The sequence below is a fragment of the Mugil cephalus genome, chromosome 11, assembly GCF_022458985.1.
Source record: "Mugil cephalus isolate CIBA_MC_2020 chromosome 11, CIBA_Mcephalus_1.1, whole genome shotgun sequence".
Classification (NCBI taxonomy): domain Eukaryota; kingdom Metazoa; phylum Chordata; class Actinopteri; order Mugiliformes; family Mugilidae; genus Mugil; species Mugil cephalus.
In genome coordinates, this window is record NC_061780.1 from 2236942 (window position 1) to 2259625 (window position 22684).

The following is a 22684-nucleotide window of genomic DNA, read 5'->3' on the forward strand; positions in this document are numbered from 1 at the left end:
CTGAATCCCATCATGTGGAATCCCATCTCCTCTATGCTTTGATGGTGGACTGCAAAGTGGTCATCTTTAGGAGGATGGGGATGTGTGGTTGTAACTCCATAGTTGTGTGTTATTCCAGTGCTAATCTCCAGTAATACCTTGTCCAATCTCATCCTCTAAATGCTGTCCTGGCTTGGGAGGAATGCGTCACATTGTCTCTATCCATTTTTTTTGTCTGTCTACACTCCCACCCAGGGGTGATGATTATGCTTTCACACCACCCACCTTACATAATGCCATCCCACCCTAAGACTAGTATGCCTTTCTTTAAGCCCTACAAAGGCTCTGACATTTAAGAAGACCGTTGACTTCTTAAGCCCTTCAAAGGAGACTTGACTGTGGCAGGAGTCGTTACAATCTAGAAAGAATTTCATTAGTGCCCCTCGGTGACTTTCCTAATACCTTGAGAGTGGGTTTTGCACAAACACACTTGAGGAAGATGAAACTTTTCATTTACTGTACATTGTTAGCTCATATACAATGAGCATTTTCATCTGAGCTCTCAAAACAAAGAAGCTGTGTGGATACTTTTACTGAAACACGGCCAGCCATGATTCATTGGTTGCTAAGCCGATTCGTGTGGAAACCTAGGAAGCTAGTTGGCAGTTTTTATTGTTTTCTCCTGTTTTATTGAGCTTGCGAGAATGACCAGCATCTCCATATGTTGATGTCTCCAGGATGCGTCAGTATTTTTGTCAGGTCTTTCCTCTTTTCACTGCCATGTCTGAAATCCATTTGCAAGAAAGTTTTGGAGGCCAGCTGATGCTGTTGGTCTTTGTTACCTGTGCAATACAGATCATGTTCTTCACTCTCTTTGTAAGTGCTCACTGGATAACAACAGCTTAGTACAGGATTTGGGTTAAAGGATTGCTTAACATTCATAGGAGCTACCTTTTATTTATTTTTTTCCTTTCTGTTTCCTTTTAGTTTTAAAGATTTTGCCAAGATTCTATGGTGTAAAACTGTATTGAAACTTGAAATTAATGACAAATAATTGTTTAACTTGATGAAGCCTTACAAAAACCTTGACTTTTTTCAAATCAGTCAACAGATTTCAACTTTATTAAAGACACATTGTTTAGACAGAATGGTTTCTGGTAGCTGAGAGTTGTGACATTTTAAAAAAAGCATCCAGACAGAAATGAAACAGGAATTCATCATTTATTGCCCTTAGTGCTTTGCGCATGAACACTTCAGCACAGTGATATATGGAATCAAATCACAAGCATCTGTTTAAAAGAGGGTGCCTCACAAATACACCATCTTCTAGTCTTTCTTAGCACAAAAATGCATGAGTTTGGAAAGATGCCAACAAGTAACTGAAATATAATCCCAATGCTTTTCTTCCCTCTTAATTTTGAAAATTCAACAACACTGATTTGTGCAAAAAAGGTGGACTATGTCAGTTTGAAAGCAGAGACACTGTATGTCTGACTCACATTTTGGTGGATCTGTAATTAATTACCCCAAAGAACACCTTCTCAACACTCTTAGCTATTATTGATAGTATAATAAAGGCTCACAGTCATGAAACATTAAACTGACTTTTTTTTCTACCACACCAGCTAATGGATCCAGAATTTCACTCATTTCAGCCAGTCTACTTTCTGAGCCGTTATAGGACATTTTAGAACAGGAAATACTGATTGAACACTGGCTGGCTGCTGGCCAGGAGTGGCTACTGTGTGTGTGTGTGTGTGTGTGTGTGTGTGTGTGTGTGTGCGTGTGTGTGCGCGCTGTGAGAACCTTCTTGCTCCATTTGACATGTCCTTTACATTTAACTGGAGCTTTCACTCACCATTGATGCTTTTAGTTCTTACCTCCTTTCTCTTTGTGTTGTTTTAGCTTATTCATTTTTTTCTCTCCCATCCAATTCTGCCTGTTCTGCCTTTTCTCTGGCAGTGTAGATTGGTAATCTGATCCACAGACAAAGTAATTACTAGAGTTAGCATTTCTGGATTAGATAATACTGCACAATATGCAGCTAGTATGATGTTTTTAAGATGGACCATCAAACTCCCACTGTGCTTTACTTTGAGAATTTCTTGAATGCCACTCGAATGAATGCCATTTGAAAGGTAATGATGTAATGTGCTGAAGTTGAAGACACATCAGCTCATGGGTCATGGGTTGGTCAAGGACAATCCAACCTTAACCTCTCCCAAAATCCAGGCTATGCTAGGATTGTATTCAAATATTACTCTATCCAGTCACTGTCGCTCTGGTTTTTCTCTGGCTGTGAATAGACGGTTTCCATTTGAAGAGTTCAAACAGGAAAGTTTTGATGAGACCAGACAGATGGTTGAGCCCATGATTTATTATGCAGCATGTCAATGACCCCCAAAACAAAGTGAGAGTGACAAACGGCTTATTATTAGTTACTACCTGCCAGCTACCTTGAACATATCTGCTACAATTTTCTGCACTTGTTCTTAAAAGCATCATGTATTTATTTATTTATTTTCAAATCTTTTAAATACAATTTTTTGAAACCAATTGAAACAGTGATTAAATGAGCTAAATAATGCTAATGTAAATAAAGTATTGCTAGGCTCCTAGAATTGAATGAACAAATGCTTTGCATTTGACATGAAATAATATGTTTCAAACATTTTCTAAAAATAAAATGTAACTATTTTAAAAATTGAGGTTTCTTACAGGGGGGCAAGAAAGAGAGAGCGAGAGAGGCAGAATTGTAACAGGAAAAGAGCGGCAGCCATAAGGAAGTGTGACTTTCATCAGGTTTAATAAGACGTGAACTTTTTGACTCAGCACCTCAGTGCCTTTTCATTGGCCAGCAACCTGCCATCTGCTTCTCATTCACTTTCACAGGAAATCCTCTTCGACCAATCAAATCAGAGCCTAATCTACCAGACTTCTATTGCCTTGGCCTAAAGGTTAGAGAAGCAGAAGACCGACTTTTTAAATCCCAGAGCAGCTGGGAAAATATGGCAGCCAGGAGCAGGGATAAAGAGATGCTTTCCCTTAACGAAAAGATTTCACTTTTGCAACCTGAGTCTTGTTTTTATAGTTCGGTGTTACTTTTTCTGCCCTTTCCAAATGTTGTTTGACTAATGCTCAGCTTGGCAGAATCCCTTTAGTTACAGCCACTTGATAGACTGGACAAGAACTGATTTTATTTGTAATCGTCCATGTGAAAGTGACGTAAATACATAAAATCACAGTGTGTCGTAACCCAAACCTTTAGATTGAAGCTTAATGTACATAGAATACAGTTTTTTCTTTGTTGGATCTGGTAATTAATTGAATGCTTCTACCAACTTCCTATGCAGTTTTGCAGTGACATCGCACGGGCAGCACTGGTGAAATGATTTGTTGTTATGAACCGACACAACTTCTAGAGGCTGCTTAGTTTTGATTTCCCATGGTCAAGAAGAATGTCTGGCCTTAATCGTGGAGAGCTAGACTTGTTTCTTGTGATGGCTAAAGCGAGGTGCACACAGCAACAGGCGAGCCAAGCCATATATTATTAAAATTCAGCAAGGTGATGCGGTGTCAGGTGGAATAACCTTTGGTGAGAAAGTTGAATTAATTTCAACTTTGAGGAAAACAATTGACCAGTGGGAGCGTCTGATACAGTTGACTGACATATGAGAACACAGAGTTCTCAAAACGTTTATCTCAAAGAATAACTATGTAGGCTTGAAGCCTTGAGTAAACCAGGATGGAGTGATGGTGTTGTTGAAGGTATTTTCTTTTCAAAATGATGCCATGTCATCAAGAGAAGCTAACTACGTCCATACACAATATTTAAATCTATTTTTATGTTCTGAAATACTGGAGGCAGGAAATGTATAAGAAGTCTACCAGAGCCTAAGATGTCCATGATCACTCAGCTGTCAGATACAAAGCCATGAGCACACTGCTCTGCTTGAGGAGACAGGGCCCATTACAGCACTAAGGATAAGATGTACATTTTTATCCAAAATGAAGGAATTTTTGTTTAAAAATACTTCACCAATATTTTATCATTAAAATAGCTAATTTCACAAGACAAACTGAATTTTTCTGTCTTACCATTTCATTCTACTTGTTATGTTTTTTTTTTTTTTTTTTTTTTTTGCATTATCTTCTATCCATATTGAAGTTGTCAGTTAATGTTTATGAGTCAATATTTCTTAACTAAACGACAGAGAAAGATTTGGATCAGTTAAGATAGAAGTGGTTTTCTTCTGATCCTGCCAGACCAGTCAGACCATGCTAACCTTTGACGAGCAGCTATTTAATTTTAAATTTGGACTTTATGTTAGGATTGCCAGGGCTCAGTTGGGTGACTGCCTTCTCTTTCAACTGTACTATCCAAATGTGTTGGAAGGAAAAATGAGCACTCCCAAAGTTTTTTCTTTACGTTTGTGTTTACTCACGTACAGGAAGATGAAGATTTTCCCAGGGAATCCCCTTATGTTGAACAGAGTTCACATGTTCAATTTCTCTTTCTTACCTCTCTGCACTGCTGCACTGAATAATGATAGGAGGAGTGAGTTCTTCAACCTTAACCTTTTATCTCAATTCTTGTCTTCTTTCTGCAGAGCTTAATCCCAAAGGTAAGTGTTTTGTTAGTAGAGCTGGATAGAGTAGAACAAGTAGAAACACACACTGTCTTTATTAAAAAGACAAGCAAGTGCTGTAGATGTCCATATATGACATGTAATGTGTATATGTAATGTGTGTGTGTGTGTGTATCTATCTATCTATCTATATATCTATCTATGTGTGTATATATATATATATATATATATATATATATATATATATATATATATATATATACAGGAGAGAGAGAGAGAGAGAGAGAGAGAGAGAGAGAGAGAGAGCGAGAGAGAGAGAGAGAGAGATATGTTTCCATATTCTCACATATCCACACTCCTACACTCTCACTGAAATGCACTTTTATCTGTTACTTCACTATGCACTTTCTAAACGCACACACACACACACACACACACACACACACACACACACACACACACACACACACACACAGTGCTGTATATACAGGAAGAGGGTGCTGCCTACTGTTTATGTTCCTGTTATGTGATACTTGGCAAGCGCCGGTACACACAAACACACGCATGCACATGCACATTTCCTCACTTTGTGGAAACGTAAATATCCATTCATATCCATTTATCTTTTTATGCTCTATGCGGTTTACACAGAAATATCATCTGTCTCACACAGACGTAAAGCTGTATAGAAACATGTTGAGTCTCATATTTCTACACATATTTTGCACAAAGATGCACACAAATTCCAGCAGTAGTGTTCCTAGCTGTAAGCCGGTGTTTGTTTTAGTTTGTCTGTGCTTGTGTGCTTTGATACAAAATAGGATGTCCTGTAATCTATAGTAGACTTAGAGGCCCTGTGGTAGTACACACAGACACATGGTTGTGCTTGAGTTTGTGTGGATGTTCACTGATGTAATGTATTACATCTTTACCCATCCTTACCTTAGCGTAAACCTAATTCTGATCTTAGCCCTCAAACTGAGGAAGTTGGGACCAGCCAAAATGTCCCCACCCCAGCATTTCCCTAATGGCTGAATACTCAAGTGGGTCCTCATAGAACAAACGCTATCAACACTTAGCAATATACAGTTTGCATATTGAATGACTATTATATGCAAGCATTTCTTTCCAGCCAGAAACATTTACTGACAAATTACAGGTTTAATTCAATGCTTGGGCAAAATATATGCAATGGGTGGATTTCACTCTGTTTTATTAGCCGATTAGTGATGTTCAAGTCAACCTACCAGGTTTCCTAGTGGGTGGGACAGAGAGACAGAGAGATACAATACCACTGCTAAAACTTAGTTCACTTATATATATATATAGGTTTTGACATTAAATTCAAAGGTGGTGACCACCTGGTTAGAAATTGTTGCATGTGCTTCTATGGTTGTAGGGAGACTCTCATGGGCAGCGTAGCTGTAAATTAAGCTAATCAGGTCTCTCTGCACCCCAGAAAGACTCATACAATCTAACTGCTCGTATACACACATTGAAAATGTAATGAGTCTTCACCTGTTCACAAAGTGGGTAGAAAAGTAATAAAATAACTATTCTAAATTTGTCCACTCCTTTAATAGAGTAGCACAGAGAACAGAACACCCAGAACTAAACGGTAGAAAGCGATTAAATTGCATGTGGTTTTCTTAAGAAATTTCAGGTCGTTCATAAAATGTTTTGTAAAAGAATAGTTCATTAAATGTACATATTTCCATAATGTACTTTTACGTCTTTGCACTTTTTCTAGGAAAAATGTTGTCGTTTTTTATAGATTATTATGTTACTGGTCTGGCTGCTGGAGATCAAATTGGGTTACATGTGGCCCCTGAACTTAAATTAATCTGACACCCTCACTTCAGGACCATAGTTACTCCATATAAGTAACAGCAGCGACTTTGTGTGGGAAGTTATATTTCTTTTCATGAACCATGTGCTGACCACATGACATGTGTAATGCCCAGTGAATATCTTTTATTCCAGCTAAGAAGCTAGCTGGACAAATTTACATAACGCTGTAGTCCTACATTCTGTACTGAAACTGATCAATGTATACATAAAAGAGCTTCTATAATCAAACCTAATATATTATAAAGTAAAAATATATTGCAGTGCAAAGCAAACTAGGTTTCACAATAACCACCACAATATTATGCAAAAGCACTGCCATAAATGGATCGGTACTCTCTGGTACACAGTCTGTCTGATATGCTGGGAGTTTTCCTGTCATACTCTGTCCTACCAGGAGTTCTCAAAAGCTGTCTACACCTTCTCCTGTTCATTCATAAGGGCACTTACACTACATTACCTAGAGTGCACTACATGCTCTCTCCTCTTCCACTTCATATAGGCATTAAGCAAGGCTCAGTTTTCTGTAACATTCCACGATAATTTACAGTAACAATTTTTCGATAAACAGGGAAAACGTCACTTCTGACTGGAACAGACTGATAACGTAACTCATCAACAGGTGAACAAGGGGATTACTCTTCCAAAGAGATATAGTCACATCACCTTTTGTGGTTACTGACTGGAACCGCTCTGTGGAAAGACCTAAACTAAATTCGACCTCAACCATAAAATATCTGTTGAGCAGTGAGAGATATTTTATTTAAGGTCTTAGAATATTGATATAAACTGAGTTAAAATACTTTAAAACTATTCTTCCTCTCAGAACTGAGCACAGGTATTGTTATATTTTGGAAAAGGTATTATTAAGTTTTTATAAGAAACACCTTACAAATTACCCACCAGGACATTCTTCTCATTTATTGCCACTAAGTAATGCAGGATATTCAGACACACACACACCCCTGATACACACATGTGAGTGACATCACTGCAGCTGTGGTAAGAACCTGATACTGTACAGTGGTCCTCTACTCAAATAAACTATGTGGTCTCTCGCTCTCTCTGTTCCCCTCTGTCTTGAACACACCACAAACACACACACACAAATAATTGGAATCATTCCTCTGAGATGACACTACAATGGAGGTATAAAAGTAGTAGCTGTCAGCTGGGATTTTAAGTGGAATTAACAACTGTAAAGACTTTTTTTTCTGCAGTCTTATTGCATGCAAATTCTCTCATGATGTGATGTATCTTTGGGGTCACATACATAAAAAAACTTCAGTGCAGACAGTATCTGTAAGACAAACACAGTAACTTCAGTTTATTGTGAATTGTGTTTAGTCACCAACTCAGTCTTGGGCTTCAGTCTCAGGACTCAGTTCTAGAAAGATTTCTTTCTCGCTGCCTCAGCTGACTTAAAGAGTAACATCTGAAACGTATGTATGGTGCAACATACATTCTTTTTGCCATGGTAATGCTGACAGATTCTGATCTGGTGTAGGTGACGTGGCTCAGCCTATGACTTTAGCAGATACAAATTACTCTTCTGCCATTTGGAAATGATAACATTATGTGCCAGTGAAGCCTGTTTGAGTTAACAATGTCCAGAAAGTATAAAAGGATTCACACATGAGGGAAAACTGACGATATCAGACAAACATTTACGCTGCATCTATGGCCACAGCCTCGTCCTCCACTTTAGTTCAGAGTAGTTCCTTGTCCATCCTTATACAGTCTATGGATATAGGTCGAAGTTGGACACATGTGTGTTTCCTTGTTTTATATATATATATATATATGTGTGTGTGTGTATGTGTGTGTGTGTGTATGTATATATTTGTATGTATGTATGTATGTGTCTTGAAAGTGTTTTTCTGTTTTTTAAAAAAGTGAAATTGCAAAGCTCCTACACTTACACTAATACACACTCACCATGCAGGTAAATCTCAGTATTATGGGTGTAACCTAGTAACGACGATCTGGGAATGTACCGCTGTGAGGTGGATGGAACAAGCCAAGATTTACAACCACTCACACAAAGTGGCGACTAGCGAATGGCAAAGCTGAATTTGAGGAGAAACATTGTTTCCCCTGGACTTTTCGAGCCTGTCATGACCTCTACTCCCGTCCTCTTCCTTTATTTTATCCTTCCATCTCACCATCCTATATTCTCTCTTTCCCCACATCCCTTCTTCCTCTAATGAGATTATTTATCTGTTCTCTCCTCATCTAACTGTTATCATGTAAATGTATTTCCTCCTCTTTTTACTGGAGGGAAAGGACAGAGTTTCTTGACACGTAATGGATGTGATGAACAGATTTCCTACCATTAATAAAAATAATCGGTCCTCTGCAAGACTAGTTTTTTTTCACACACAAAATAAAATGACTGATTTTCTTTCTGTATAGTCTCCATTGAGCCCTACAGAGAGGCATGTAAACTTTTTTTCATATTGAATGTTTGATATTCAGCCAGAGGACATTTAAGCAGAACATTTGTGCCGTGTTAAAGTTTCAGTTTTGACACCACAACTCTGTGCTCTCAGAGCAAGTATGACTTTAACAGGTGGTCCTTAAAAGGGCCATACCAGTTTCTGCCTCCAGTGTTTATCCATTCACTACATATCATATATACTTTACCTTAGCGATGATAATCTAAAGCGTTCCACTGTGTTTTTTTTTTTCCTTTCAGGCAACTAGTGGTTTAATTTATTTTAGTATGTTATGAAATTCAGCTTGGACAGACGGTAAACTTGCTTGAGTCAGGCAATCCGTCACAGTGTACATCATGTCCGCCCTGATTACCGCCAGTGTTGCGTTAAAACATAGTTGTTGTGTGGCCTGAAAAATTACCCTACATGATATATTTGCAATACGTATGATTAGTGAATGACTGTAGTAAAATATAGAAATATTTTATCTCCAAGTGAAATGAGGAAAACAGTAACTTAAATGAATGTGTTTGAATTTGTCACTGTTCAGCAGCTTGTAAGGAAATTGAACATTGAAGAGTCTGAGCTGACTGGATGTTGGAAAAGAAAAAAAAGGAAAAAACACAGACTACAATAAAAGGCATTCCTAACAGCTCTGAACACTGATTTTTGTATGTTTCCTGCATATTCATTGTGACACTATGTGTATCTAACCCTCTCTGGTGTATGTGATCTGTTGTTTAACTACTCAGTCATCCAGAACGAAGGGTCACTGAGAAATTAAGCGAGTTGGGAGAGAAGAGGGTTGACCACAGTCCTCCTTTTTTTCTTAAACCACATCCATTTTCTTTCTCACCCCTTTCCTCTCTTCTGTTTTCTGCTGTTTTCCTTGGCTTTCCCTCTCCCCTTCTTCTCTCTCAGCCTCAGTTCATGTATTCAAACCAAATTAAATTATTCACATAATCACTCAGTAATTGCTCGTTTGGAAGGAAAAGGTGCACAGTAGTTATGGCTAATTATTGCTATCTGTAATAACCTGGAACTTTCCATAATTAAACCATCCCTCGCTCCTGCCCCAGCTGTCAATTCTTGTGTTATTACTCTTTCAGTTTCTCTCTCATGCTAGTTTATTTCCCCTTGTTTTTCTGCTGGACTCAGGTTTTCTCCCTCTCCTGTCGTTAGCTCACCTCCCCTCCTCTGGTTACCTCGCGCCGTCGCTTTTTAACAACTGTTTTCCTCCGTCCTCCTTTCCCTCACTCTGTTATTCTAGCTAAGTGTAGATTTTTGCCAAGCTCAGCACTGCTCAGACTCAGAAAATAGCTGTAGTTGGCCTTAATTCATCCCCTCCCTTTCTTCTTCAGTTTTTCATTTTTTTTCTTGTAAAAAATTGTCCTCACTTTTCACAAGACTTCCTTTTCGGATCTCCGACAAAGACTTCTGCGCTCCTGTTGTTGATGTTGAGTCTCTCGGTCTCGTAGCTCTGAGATACTCGTGTAATTTGAATATCTGCAGTGTTGACTGTGTTAACAAATGTTAACCTGACTGCTGTTTGGAGAGAAAGCCTAAAAGGCGTTGCGGCGGCCTCCTCTGACTCCACTGTAGGGGGGCTGTAGGGGGCTTTGGCGGAGATGGCCCACTTAAGGGGGGGACTGACTTTAAGGTTGTGTTTCACACCGACAAGGGAGGGAGTGTAGCGTAATACATTGTAGAACGACTCTGTAGTTCATATTATGTGTTTGGTTAACAGTAGAAGACATGCACCTTAGTAGCAGTTCTACGACATGGAAGATTTTTTTTTTTTTTTTTTAATTTTTTGCATATTTACTTTTTCTCAGGAGTTCCCAGGGTTCTCCAGTCCAGGTTCAGTCTTCCTCTGGCATTGGTCTGCATACCATCATCTCCAGCTAAAGCCACTAAGTTTAAAATCACAGTGGACACCAACCAGCCACCAGTTGACCTCAGTTCTATGTTCAAAGGTAACACACCCGCACTTAGTATATATATACACAAAGATGCATTCTGATGATGTGCTGTTCTCAGTTTAACAAACAATAAAGGTTCTGCATTTCAGTTTCTTTAAACCGAAACACATTGTTCTGTTTAAGCTGTTGTATGATATTGACATGGATGTGGATTGTCCAGTAGTTGAAACTAGTTGGTGGTTCACAATTATTTTCCTTGAGGAGCTTGCTAAACTGTAATTGTTTTCTATAGTTTCTTGTGTTTATGTAAATGAGAAGAATGTTTTTTTATATGGCAAATGTTAGGCTAATATTCATTCAGTCATGAAACACACAGATGTTATTGTACAATACTGAACACGACCAGACAGTTAAAGATTTTAAATGGCTGAGAAGTAATGTCGCAGCCACTTGAGGGCGTTACACATTCCCAGCTGATGTAAGTCTGGTCAGAAAGCTGGGAAGGACAGACTGAGAGAGATGTGTACCTGTGTGTCTCCATTTATTTGACAAATCAAGATTTATGTATTCCTGCGTGTTATCTTCATACAAGTCCAGTATAATTCTGCATATTTGTTTATTTGTGCTTCTTTGTGTGCTCTGTGAACCCGTCCTGTTCCCACAGTTATCTGGCGATCGGCTGCAGTCAGCACGTCTAAACCCACTCAGTGCTCATTGTGTGCCTCTTGTATGAAGAGGGATTTGTACAAGCTTATATTTTGTGTCTCAGTGCGACTGTATCTTGTTCGCCTTTGCTGGCGTCCCATATCATGATAGGCTGTCCTATCTGTCTCATCACGCTGTTTGGTGTCTTTCTGTCTCTCTCCACAGAGTTTTCAGCAAAATCTGAAGATAAGGATGGGAACAGTTTGGCTTTCCAGTTTCTGTCAGGAGCCAAGGTTACCGTGTTGGCCTCCAAGACCTCCCGTGAGTGTAACTGCAAGATGAACGGGACGGGACTTGAAACACTGGTTGCCTCCATCTAACCTGATTTAAATGCAGGATTAGAAGAAGCCTTGCCATTTCCAAAGCAAATCTACTCCTGCTCGATAGTTGTTAATGCCTCTTAGGTGTATTTCAGTGGCCTTTTGATACATCTCTAATATTTTACAATATTGTAATAATAAAATAACAACCACTAAAGACACATATTTTAAATGTGAATCCATTATGTTTTAAAACAACTTTAAATACATGGTACTATCCGTCTGTGAGTCCTTTTGTATAAGGTGACTTGTATTATTACTATGAAGTAGTATATACTTATAAGGTGACATTGACAAACATCAACAGACAGTCACAAAGACTTTATGACATGTATCATATCCATTGACAGCTTTGAGGACTAACCTTGATACCTTGTACATGTTATTCAGCGTCAGTTAAGTGAGCCTGTTGTTCGTTTACTAGAACGTTACCGTATCCAGAGTGACAGCTTTGAGGACATGTGGTTGGTGGTGAAGGAGCTGGTTCAGAGGTTTGACCAGCATTTCTCCAAACTGGGAATCAAGGACTTCAAGAAAATTTTCAGTGGACCACTCCCCCTCCAGGAGTACTTCCTGTCTGTAGACCATCACTTCCAGGTATAAACACCACAAAATCAGGGTTTCAGTTTAGATGTCAAATTTGACTGTAAATCGATCGTTGTAAGAGAGCAAATACAAATAAATCTGATATTGTTTAGTAGCTTTTTTGTCTGATATGAATTGAAACCAGCTATTTGACCAGCATGTGGCTGTGTGTGTTTTAGCTGCGTGTCAGTGCTCAGCAGTATCAGGACCTGCTGTCGGAGCGAGCGGTCCAGTTCAGAGCCATCCAGCGCCGCCTGCTGACTCGATTCAAGGACAAAACCCCAGCACCACTGCAGAACCTGGACACACTGCTGGACGCCACTTACGGCCAGGTCAGACACACACACACAAAGCTTTGCTTGATAGAAGTCTGCAGCTCATCAGATCTAACCACAAACGGATTTTGAATGAAGAAATGTATTTTTTGACAAGAGCCAGTTGAGGAGAGACAAAATTTAGTAAGTTCTAGCCATAACGTTTGGCAATCTGAAATGGACCGGGACCAAGTTAAACAAATCTCAATTCTGAGGTGACAACCAATGGGAGTGATTCATATGCTTGATTGACGTATGATGCGGACACAGAATTCCACAAACATTTATCGCGAGGGCTTGGACCGAATCCACCATGGTGATCGTGGGATGGTGGTTTATTTTCAAACGGACAGTGGTGACAGCAAACACAGCATGCTCCATCCATGCGCTAGCAGACTTTTTATGTTCTGCTTGTTTCAGATATTTGGGGTGAGGAATTTAAGAATGATTAACTTGGTCACTGCAGCCTGGCACATATACAAAACAACTACAAGGTCCAAAAGGTCGGTGAGAAGCGATCATACATGAGCTTAAGTGTATCAGACACAGGTCATATCTGGTTAAAAAATGTGACTATGTGTGTGTCTTTGTGTGTTTGTGCATCCAACTGGGTGTGAGCCTTAATAGAGCATGTCCAGAAATCACCAGGATAAAATGTGCACAGACACATCATCCCTGTGTGTCTCAGTGTGTCCTATTCCATTTATGCTATTGACGACCATTTCAAGAAGGGTTTTTTGTTGAATGTATATGGACTTGGGGTGAAGGTTTAGTGTGAGTGTACATGTGTGCAGTGAAGTCGAGGTTTGTATAAATCTGATTGTAAAACAACACAGACTTTAAAGCTTTTGTCTCACCCTTTGTTTAACTTTCCTGTTTGGGAGGGCGGAACTTTATTAGTGTCATTGTGATATTGGGTGAGTGAGACAAAGTGATGGTTGCTTGCCTCTGCTGTTTACTCTAAAGGCTGACTTGGCGGTCATCCCTTCCACCGTCCATTAGCTTCTTGTTAACATAGCAAGCCTGGGTGACATCACCTCTTCATTAGCTGCTGAAGCTGTCAGTACGTCACCGTTCGCTCTGTTTGATCAGAGCCACTCTACATTCATTTAATGCAAATCGACTTTCAGAGTTCTGAGACTTTGTTGGAGCTTAATGAGAGGAAATGAATGAGCTTGTTGAAGTTCTTAATGCCGTTTTAACCCAAATAAACTGTGTTCACCTTAGGTTGGCTCGGTTCTTGCCAAGATAAGCAATCAAGGAGCCTGATCTAAACAAGTCTGCCTTAAATGTTAATACGCTCACCCCGTTAAAAGTCTGCCGCCGTAACCATTTAATCAGCAGCACTTAGCGCGATCATTCTTCACCGGCAATACTATTAGGCTTGATATACAGTGATTAAAAATGAACAATCAACTGATAATTTCCGTAAATATATCAAAACTGTAATTGTTCTGAGAACTCGGATTAAGTTTCTAAAATTACATTCATGTGAACCTTATTGTGCCCCCGCTCAGCTGTTTCAAATACCGACTATGCTGCTATGGTCTCACCTTGACTTTAGTACTGGCTGAAATCAATGATCTGGGAAAAAGTGTCCCATTACTTTGAAGAAATAGGATGGAAACCAGATAAAACAAGCTACACGTACAGTTTCCATCTACCTTAACATATTTACATGAGTCATGTAGGAAGTAGAATATAATCAATCATGCCAAACATCACACTGATCTCTGCAATGCTTTGTGTGCATTTCTATAACGTCTTTTACAGTCAATTAGATTCACTTTCATTGAAAATTCACCAATCATGCTGACAATTCTGAGACATGTATTTCAAGCTGAATCTAATGATCTTACAGTTATTTTTTGTCTCACGTTGACGTATTATGTTTCTACAGTTTCAGTCAAAAGTCTGAAACTTTTCCTTGACCTTGTTGTGACTTCACACCATAGTCTGGATATAAAGATGGACGACGTGAAGTAAAAGAACATTGAGCCTTGTTGTTGTTCTGGCCTCATTATCACTGATAACTTTGGTGTTTCATTTGAAAAATCACATGTCAGTGCTGTAATTTCTCTTTGGTTTCATTATCTCACTATAATAAGATCATATCACTTGCTTCCAAAGATTCACTAGAGGTCATTCTATTTCCATTTGTACATAAACTATATTCATCACTATAAAACTTGTGTAACCTTATAACTCACACTGTCGGCTTCCAGTCAGCATGTGAATCAGCTGTCAGAACGTCGTTGTCCCGTGCTATTCAAGCTGGTTTGTAGTTCTGAAATCACGACTATGCCTCATCATGCTAATGCTTTCTGCTGTCACTCCTGTCCATCACCCCTTCTTTCTCTCCGTCTTTCTCTCTCCCTCTCTTCCTGTCTTCCCGCTATGCAGCGGCTCGTATGCGGGAAGTTTCTGACACACTATACACTCTGTAATGTATACACACCCGCCATAATGGAGGCTATCGACGGCTGGTCGGAAGAGTGATGAATGCGTCAAATTAATAATTCATGTCAGTATTAAGAGTCATACTGCTGAGGCCAGAGCCAGCTCAGCAGTTTGACTTCTTGAACAGGACAGATTGTGTGAGGATACGTCACAGCCTTTTATTTATTAGAATGCTTGACATTGGCTTTGGCTAGGCTTAAAATCAAATTCATTTGATTTTATTGATCTCACAGCCATTCACTTCAAGTTCTGCTTGTAGCTTCTGATGTCATGAGTTGCACGTTAACTCAACGTGTGAAGGTAAGACATTGTTCCTTCACTTCTCCCTCCATGATCTTTTGTAAAACGCTACCAGTCTTTTGAAAACCTTGGTCAAAACCTCCACAGGTGAAACCTTGTTAAATTGTTTAGAAAGCAGAAACTTTGAAGCCTGCAATCACACTGTTGGTGGAATGGTAAAGGAATGTGTGGCCAATCAGGAATGCTGGTGAACCAGGCACCTCTTTCATTTAGCTTCGGAGGAATGTCTGCCGAGTAAATTTTCTGCATCAATCTTGGTGAATGGGGGGGGGGGAGGATTTCCCCCTCGTTAGCGATGTGTGTCTCCACATGCATCGGCCGGCCATCGCCGACGAACCGTCAGAGATAAGAGGAATGAGCTCCCCATGAGAATATTCTGTGGTTGGCTGTGCATTTATGCAGCGGAGGATAATATTTCCATTGTTCATGCTGCCTTTATGAGCCTATATTTTATTCATGGATTCCTGAGAGCTAGTGAGCCACGTCTGAGTTTATGTGTGTGTGTGTACATGTAAAGCTCAAGAAACTTTTTCATCTGCCGACTACAGTGGCCAGATTCCAAAATACACCCAATGCTTGAACCGGCCGAAAGTGATGGATGAGTTGCAGAATAGCTTAAGACCCATGAAGGATTGTTTGTAATGTGTCACAGTAGCTAGTAGAGAAGACAAACCAGCTATGAACAAATTCCCTAGTTTGTTTGCAGGCTGAAGGTAATTTCCAGCTCTGCTCTGAGTGTTTCTGTCTTCTGTCCTGGTTGGAGGTGTGTTTCTCCTCCACCTCCCTCTCATGTCACTCCTTAAAAAACCATCCGTCATCACAGCCCCTGTGTTTTGCGCTCTCCCCTTTAACTGGTCTTTGATTAATCTATGGCTGCCAGAGGTTAGCCTGGCATTAGTGTTACTCGCTCTATCTCACTAACCTCTGAAATTCAAGGGGGAACCCAGGGCTGTCACTCAAAGAACTAAAAACTAAAAGCCCTGAAAGAGTTTGTGGAAACGGATGAAGAAAAGGCCAGAGAGGGCTGAAAAAAAGGGAGAGACTTTTCAGTTTCCATAAATATTTTCCTCAGCGGTGTTTCCTCTGGAGGTGAAACGTCCGTCGTTTGTTAGTATTAGCATTAGCGCGGGGCTAGCAAGCACTGCTGTGTGGGAGGTGGTGGGGGGCCTCGGGAGCCAAGCCGGGCCAAGCCAAGCTGAGTTTCCCTGTAATTATGAGTTCAAACGCTGGAAGAGGGCGGCTCGCTGACTGACGGGGTGACTGACAGGCCGTCCAGGGGCCTCGCAGGGCCCCTAATGGAGGCTTCTGGTAGACAGCATCTTGATTTATCTGGCCCCAAATGGAGCCCTAAACATGGCTAAACACAGATCCCACTGTGGAGAGTAGGACCACCGCCATTAACAGTCAGGCCTCTCACGGCCTGTGTCTATATGTGTGTATCCAAGAGTACATGAGGAAGTGCGCATTTGAAGCAAGCGTGTACAGCATGTGTTTGTGTACTTGTGTTTAATTTGTCCATTTGTGTGTGTGCATGCATGCAGTAATGTGTTTAATCAGATTTTGCTAGATGTGGTCATATACAGTTGTGATGTCAAGGATGGATTTCTGGATATCACTGACTGTGTTCATATACAGTGTCTATTCTCTGTATGTGCGTGTAGCAGAATCATGTCTGGCTGTTTCTTTACCTACATGTGGATGTGCAGTTGGTGTATTGGGGAGTTCAAAAAGTTAAAAGAGACACTCAAAGCATAATAAAGAAAAGAAATCCTATTCAAGGACAGTTCAAATATATTGAAATGACAGAATTGATAATGTAAGAAAGGCAAAAAACAATAGAGACAATAGAAAATTCACCAATTAATAGTTGCTTTTTTCAAAACGTGCAATGCAAGCAGTCAGAATCTCAGAGTTCTTGTCGTTAGAGAAAGATTTCTTTTTTTCTATACTGATTGTCTTACAGTGTGTGATCAGAGCTGACAGAAGCCTGCTGGATCCATGCAGACACACATAGACCCACAGCAATACAACTAAACCATACCTGAACCCCAACAGGCTAAATATGATTGGGACCCAACCCACCCCAAGTTCCTACTCTCTTCTCAGTTACAACAGGAAGGAAGAGGAAACATACAGATCAGAATTGTTTTACTGTGGCTTGGTATCAATTCTCAAGACTTTTATCAAGAACTGAATGTTTGTTCAGATGTTCTTGCACAGATGCTTTGTGTTAAGAAATTAAGAAAAAAATTAAGATTTCCATATACAATAAAGAAGGCTATTCGAAGATTTTGGTTGTGGAAAACTGAGGTATTTCATTGGTGTGGGTAACATACCCCACTCATGTGTGCACATGAACGCCCTCAGATGTGTGTATTTTTCTGAATGCCTGTAAATCTATGTTTGAAACACTGTATCTTGAGGAACTTGCACCCAGGCTTGCGCTCTCAGTTGAGTGTTGGTGTGTTAAAACATTAACAAGTGTGTGTTCATGTAAAGGTAGTGAGTGTTTATGTGGTGTGAATGGCAGCCTCTTAGGTGCCTTGTGCGTTTGTGTCAGATTAAAGGACCGATGGGAGCTGAGAAACTTCCTCTCTCTCGCTCTGTGTCTTTCCCACTCAATAATTTTCTGACTCCCCCCAGGAGATATTTTACCCCACAAACACCACACACACACACACACGCATTTTCACCCATCGGTTCTTTCGCTCTCTCTCCTGATCTCACACACTGAGACCCTTCTTGAGGCTGAATGGAGCACAGAGGGGTGGCCGTGGCCTGGTTTGTTTTCCTTCAGACAGACTGTTTATGTGACTGTCTGTCTTATCAATGAATGGCTGTCTTTCATTCATCTGACTGACACTCGGTGTTCTGTGTATGCCACTGTGTGTATGTCTGATGGTGGTCGGCTGTCTCCTGGGTGTGAGATTTTGTCTTTTTATCTCTTGATGAGGAGCCACAGCAAAACCAGCTATACCTGCAGACACACACGCACACACACTGGAACACAGACTCACAGAGCCAGTCTTCAAACAGGCAGATAGGCAACTAAAAAAGAGAAAGTTTTCCTTTCCTTTAACCAATATTTTTATTTTTTCCCCCTCCTGATTTATCAAATTTACAGTATTGAATATCCTGTCCTGTGATCTTCAAATTTAAACACCCAAAGAGTCTCTTTTCAAAATTAGTGCTTTACAAAATTACTTTTCACTTCTTCAGCCCTGACCACACATAACAGTTTGTTGCTCATCGATATGTTGCGTTGTTGGTCTCTAGTAGACATTCCAGGCTCTGGTTGCCTAATATTTCCAGGCAAAATGAGATGAATATAAATATATTGCTAGTATGTAGCTAGAGCTAGCTATTCCTCTTGTTAAAGGACAAGCAAACCCTGTCAACAATGCTGCCACCCCGTCTGAACTCACGTGATCAGACTCTTCCATCCGTGGTCACCTAAGAGTTAACATTGTTTCAACTCCTTTTTAACCCGTCATCACTACAACTCATGGAATTTTATTTTATTTTCATATTCTGTCATTGCTGCATTTCCATTAACCTCTGAAATATCGCTAAAACACTTTTATGCTCCTGTGAGGTGGTTTTTCCAGACTTACTGATAACAGTTTATAACAAGAGTGCAATGGAAACACTTCTCCACATTTCCCTGTCACCAGTATCACTGCAGATGATACAGGGGTCATGTGACCAGTTCGTTTGGAGTCCATTTCCTCAAAGCGAAATCTTATGTGATGAGTTTTTAAGACAATTAAGGGATACTGGGAGACTTTATGAGAGTTACAGCTCATTCACGAAACACAGAATTTCACAAATATTGTTTTTATTTGACGAAAAAGTGTAATGGAGACGCAACTATTGTCCCTTTCAGGATGCCAGAAGTTCAGAGTGCTTCTGGTATCAATATTTTCCTTTAAGCAATGTATCAAATGTTCACTGTGAATGTCATCATTTGGAGACATTTACCTGATTGATCCATCCTGTTCCATAGTGTCCTCTGCAACCTGCTATTTGAGTGTTTTAGCTTTCTCTCATTGTTATCATTGGCATTGTTTTTTTGCTGCTTCAGACATCTGTTGTCAGCATGGAAGCTCCAAAAACCCACCGTTCGCAACTCTTCAGCACTAGTGTGCGTACAGACATAGCTAGCTGTAGTCTACCTTTAATACGAGAATTAATTGCATATTATTAGTTTCACTGAGGCTTGATCCTGCTGTGTCTACGAATATGTTAGTAAAAGGTTGTTGTCCACTTCATTATGATCATCGGTTGGTAGGTTCATGTTTTTCTTAACACTCCTGCAGTTTTGGGTTTTTTCTCCTTGTCTGCCTTCCAACTTTGATTAGTCATGGACAAATAAAGCAGATGGCCTTGTCTGTTTTATTCAGTTATTTTGTGTATAAACAGAGCTTCCTTTCAGTTCTAGGTAGCATTAGGTTAAAAAGTATGTTTAAAGTTAAAATGTTTTCGGCATTTAGTCTTGTAATATCAGCTGGATCAGATAAATGTTAGTGACAGAGCTTTGCTTCCCTGCCCAAACCAAATCTGCCCTGCCCTGACCACCAAACTAGGTTTGGGCCAAGTCTGGCTCGAATTTCATTTAATTCCCCTAGGCTTGATCAGGCCAGGTTCCATTTTATTTATCTTTCCCAGATTTTAATCAGGTTCAGGCTCATTAAAGCAGCAGCGGTTGTGGGTGGGTTAGCACACAATCCATATTGGTTCCACCAGGGTTAGGCCACAGCTCTGGGCCCAACACAAGTTCTCGTATGAAAGTCAAGTACAAAAAACAGCGGGAGCAAGAGAAAAGCAATGGATGAAGCATCTGTGCTGTTCTTTATCAGAGCGACATAGACGACCTGCCAGAGGATTTCCTCATAGATGTGGTGGAGCTCGAGGAGACTTTATTATTCACATATGGATGTGGTCAGAAGGAGGAGGGGTAAAAGACTGTCAAGGAGGGGTCAGAGAGTGAAATTCAGAGAAAGATAGAGGAGATGGAGAGATGAAAAGACAAATACAAAAATGACATTGACACACAAAGAATGAGAATAATGCATATACTAAATGTTAAGACGTCAAAGGGGAGATAGATGAGGTGGATGGAAGGCGTTGAGGGATACAGGAATATGGACACGGATTACGACATGAGAACGGACAAGTGCAAAAGTAGAAAAGAAGGAATACCGTGCAAAGACAGTAGATGGATCTCTGTTTTGAATACATGTTGACACAATGAGGATTCTCTTTTCTTTTATATTAAAATGCAAAATTATGCAAAATATGAGACAGAGATAAGAAAAAAGCATTTAGATCTGCAAAGAGAGGGACACAAAAATAAAATGTAAATAAAGTGACAGAGATAGAAGTCAGATGAAAAGAAATTGGAGAGTAAAAGATCTCCTCCTCTTTTCTTCCCCTCTATCTCATCCTCTGATCCCACAGCTGAAACAATCAAAGAACAAATCTGACTTTTATTGTCTGTTTCTCTTCCTATTCATCTGCTTTCATCTGACTGCTTTCCTGCAAACCACAGAGTGATCCCATCTCTCCACTGTACCACGGAGGACAGACCAAAGAGAGGGAAAGGCAACAGAGAAAGAGAAATGTGAATTAATCATGTCAAAGATGAGCAGAGCCAGGAAGGGAAATAGTAAAAGAAAATCCAAAGCATAGAGAATGACTTGAATTTGAACGAATATGACATATATTAAGAACAAATTAAAAATATGACATAGTGACAATGAAACAAAGAAGAAACGGGATGAATGTACATTTAAATTTGATAGTTGAAAAGCAGAGAAAAAAGTCAAGGGTAATGAAAGAAGTAAAAACAAAAGTGAAAAACAAAACATGGGAATGAGTCAGAACAAGTCCCTTGTCAATAAAGTAAAAATATAAAACACAACAATGTAATATTCTGTAATGATAAACAGCAATCTGGGTTCTTGTTGTCAGTTTTCTTGCTACAACAGTCAAGTATTCGCTAGTGAATATATTGAGAAGTTTCCCACCGTGCTTACCACATCATTTCTCATTGTGTCCTGTTGCTGAGCACCAAGCAGAGATTTAATAAGTCATCCATGTTGGAAAGCTGTCACGCTGGGAGGAGATTAGAAAAGCAGAGATTATAGGCTGGAAGATTTTTTTTCTTGTTGCTTTAATTAAACAGTCTGATAGTTCAGTGCCAAGATGTGACTTTGCACTCTTAGTGGACTGAAGTCAGCAGCTTTGGCCGTCGCTGTTAACCATCCTGGACCGAGACTCACTGTGTCTGGTGTCAGAGGTCAAATCTGACTCTCTGTCTGTTGCCGTCTCAAAACTGTTTTTTCTGGCAGCAAAGTTTAGACTATAGCTTATAAAACCGCAGCAGTTCTGCTGTTTACATTCTGCTTTGGTCAGGGGAAGCTTTTGTTTAGCTGTAGAGTAAATGAAATCAACTTTGCAGCTCACAAGACAATGTGTGGAGTTTAATGCTGTCGACCACGAACTGTAAACTTTTGTGCTTTCAATGACGTTGTGAACTAAGAGACCACAGTGAAGTGACGATTGAAAAACTCCATTTGTGTTCTGTGCTCTGCACTAGTGAGTGTAGTGATAGGGCGGTAATGCGTTAACGTTGACTGGTCAGTGTTATAAAAACAAGACCTTAAGTAAAATGTTACAACAATATGAGGTAGGGGCATACTATTAAAAAAACAAGAAAAATAGTACCTTTTTTACATTTCTCTTATTCTCTCATATCTTGTTTCGTCTCTGCTTTTAATGGCAATGTCCCACACAGAGGATAATGTACTGTAAAAACATCATAAAAGTGATTATAACTGCTGGCCAAATAGGATTTGATGAATTATTTTAAAGCTAAATACAGCCATAATAACTTTAAAAAGATTAAAAAACAAACAAAAAGCCACAACATGAAGTATGTGGGGCTAAAGAAAGGCATCAGTATGGAACAGAATAAAGTAAATTATTAGTCCAAACCACTAAAATAATATAAATTGTGTTAATGTTCTTTCTTTTCTGCCCAAAATGCAGCAAATATACTATATACACTGATGCATAGATGTCATAGATCTATCACATCTATGCTGTGCACACATGACAGGAAATTTACCACATCTGAGTTCTGATGAATAAATTCCTTTTGAGTAAGGAAATGCCATTCCAACAATGGTCCCTGTGTGTGTATGTGTCATTCCATTATTT

At 39.7% G+C, this 22684-nt stretch overlaps 1 protein-coding gene across 2 annotated transcripts in view; it reads left to right on the plus strand.

Annotated features, from left to right (window-relative positions):
* The window catches only part of bbs9 (Bardet-Biedl syndrome 9), a 159529-nt gene that overhangs the window by 41753 nt on the left and 95092 nt on the right, over nucleotides 1-22684 (plus strand). Inside the window, exons 15-19 of one of the 2 annotated variants that reach the window (XM_047599630.1) lie at nucleotides 4590-4604; nucleotides 10690-10830; nucleotides 11647-11742; nucleotides 12226-12398; nucleotides 12566-12718. In XM_047599630.1, coding sequence (XP_047455586.1) covers nucleotides 4590-4604; nucleotides 10690-10830; nucleotides 11647-11742; nucleotides 12226-12398; nucleotides 12566-12718 — 578 coding nt within the window. The remainder of the gene's footprint in view (nucleotides 1-4589; nucleotides 4605-10689; nucleotides 10831-11646; nucleotides 11743-12225; nucleotides 12399-12565; nucleotides 12719-22684) is intronic. The other variant, XM_047599631.1, reaches the window with a different exon arrangement.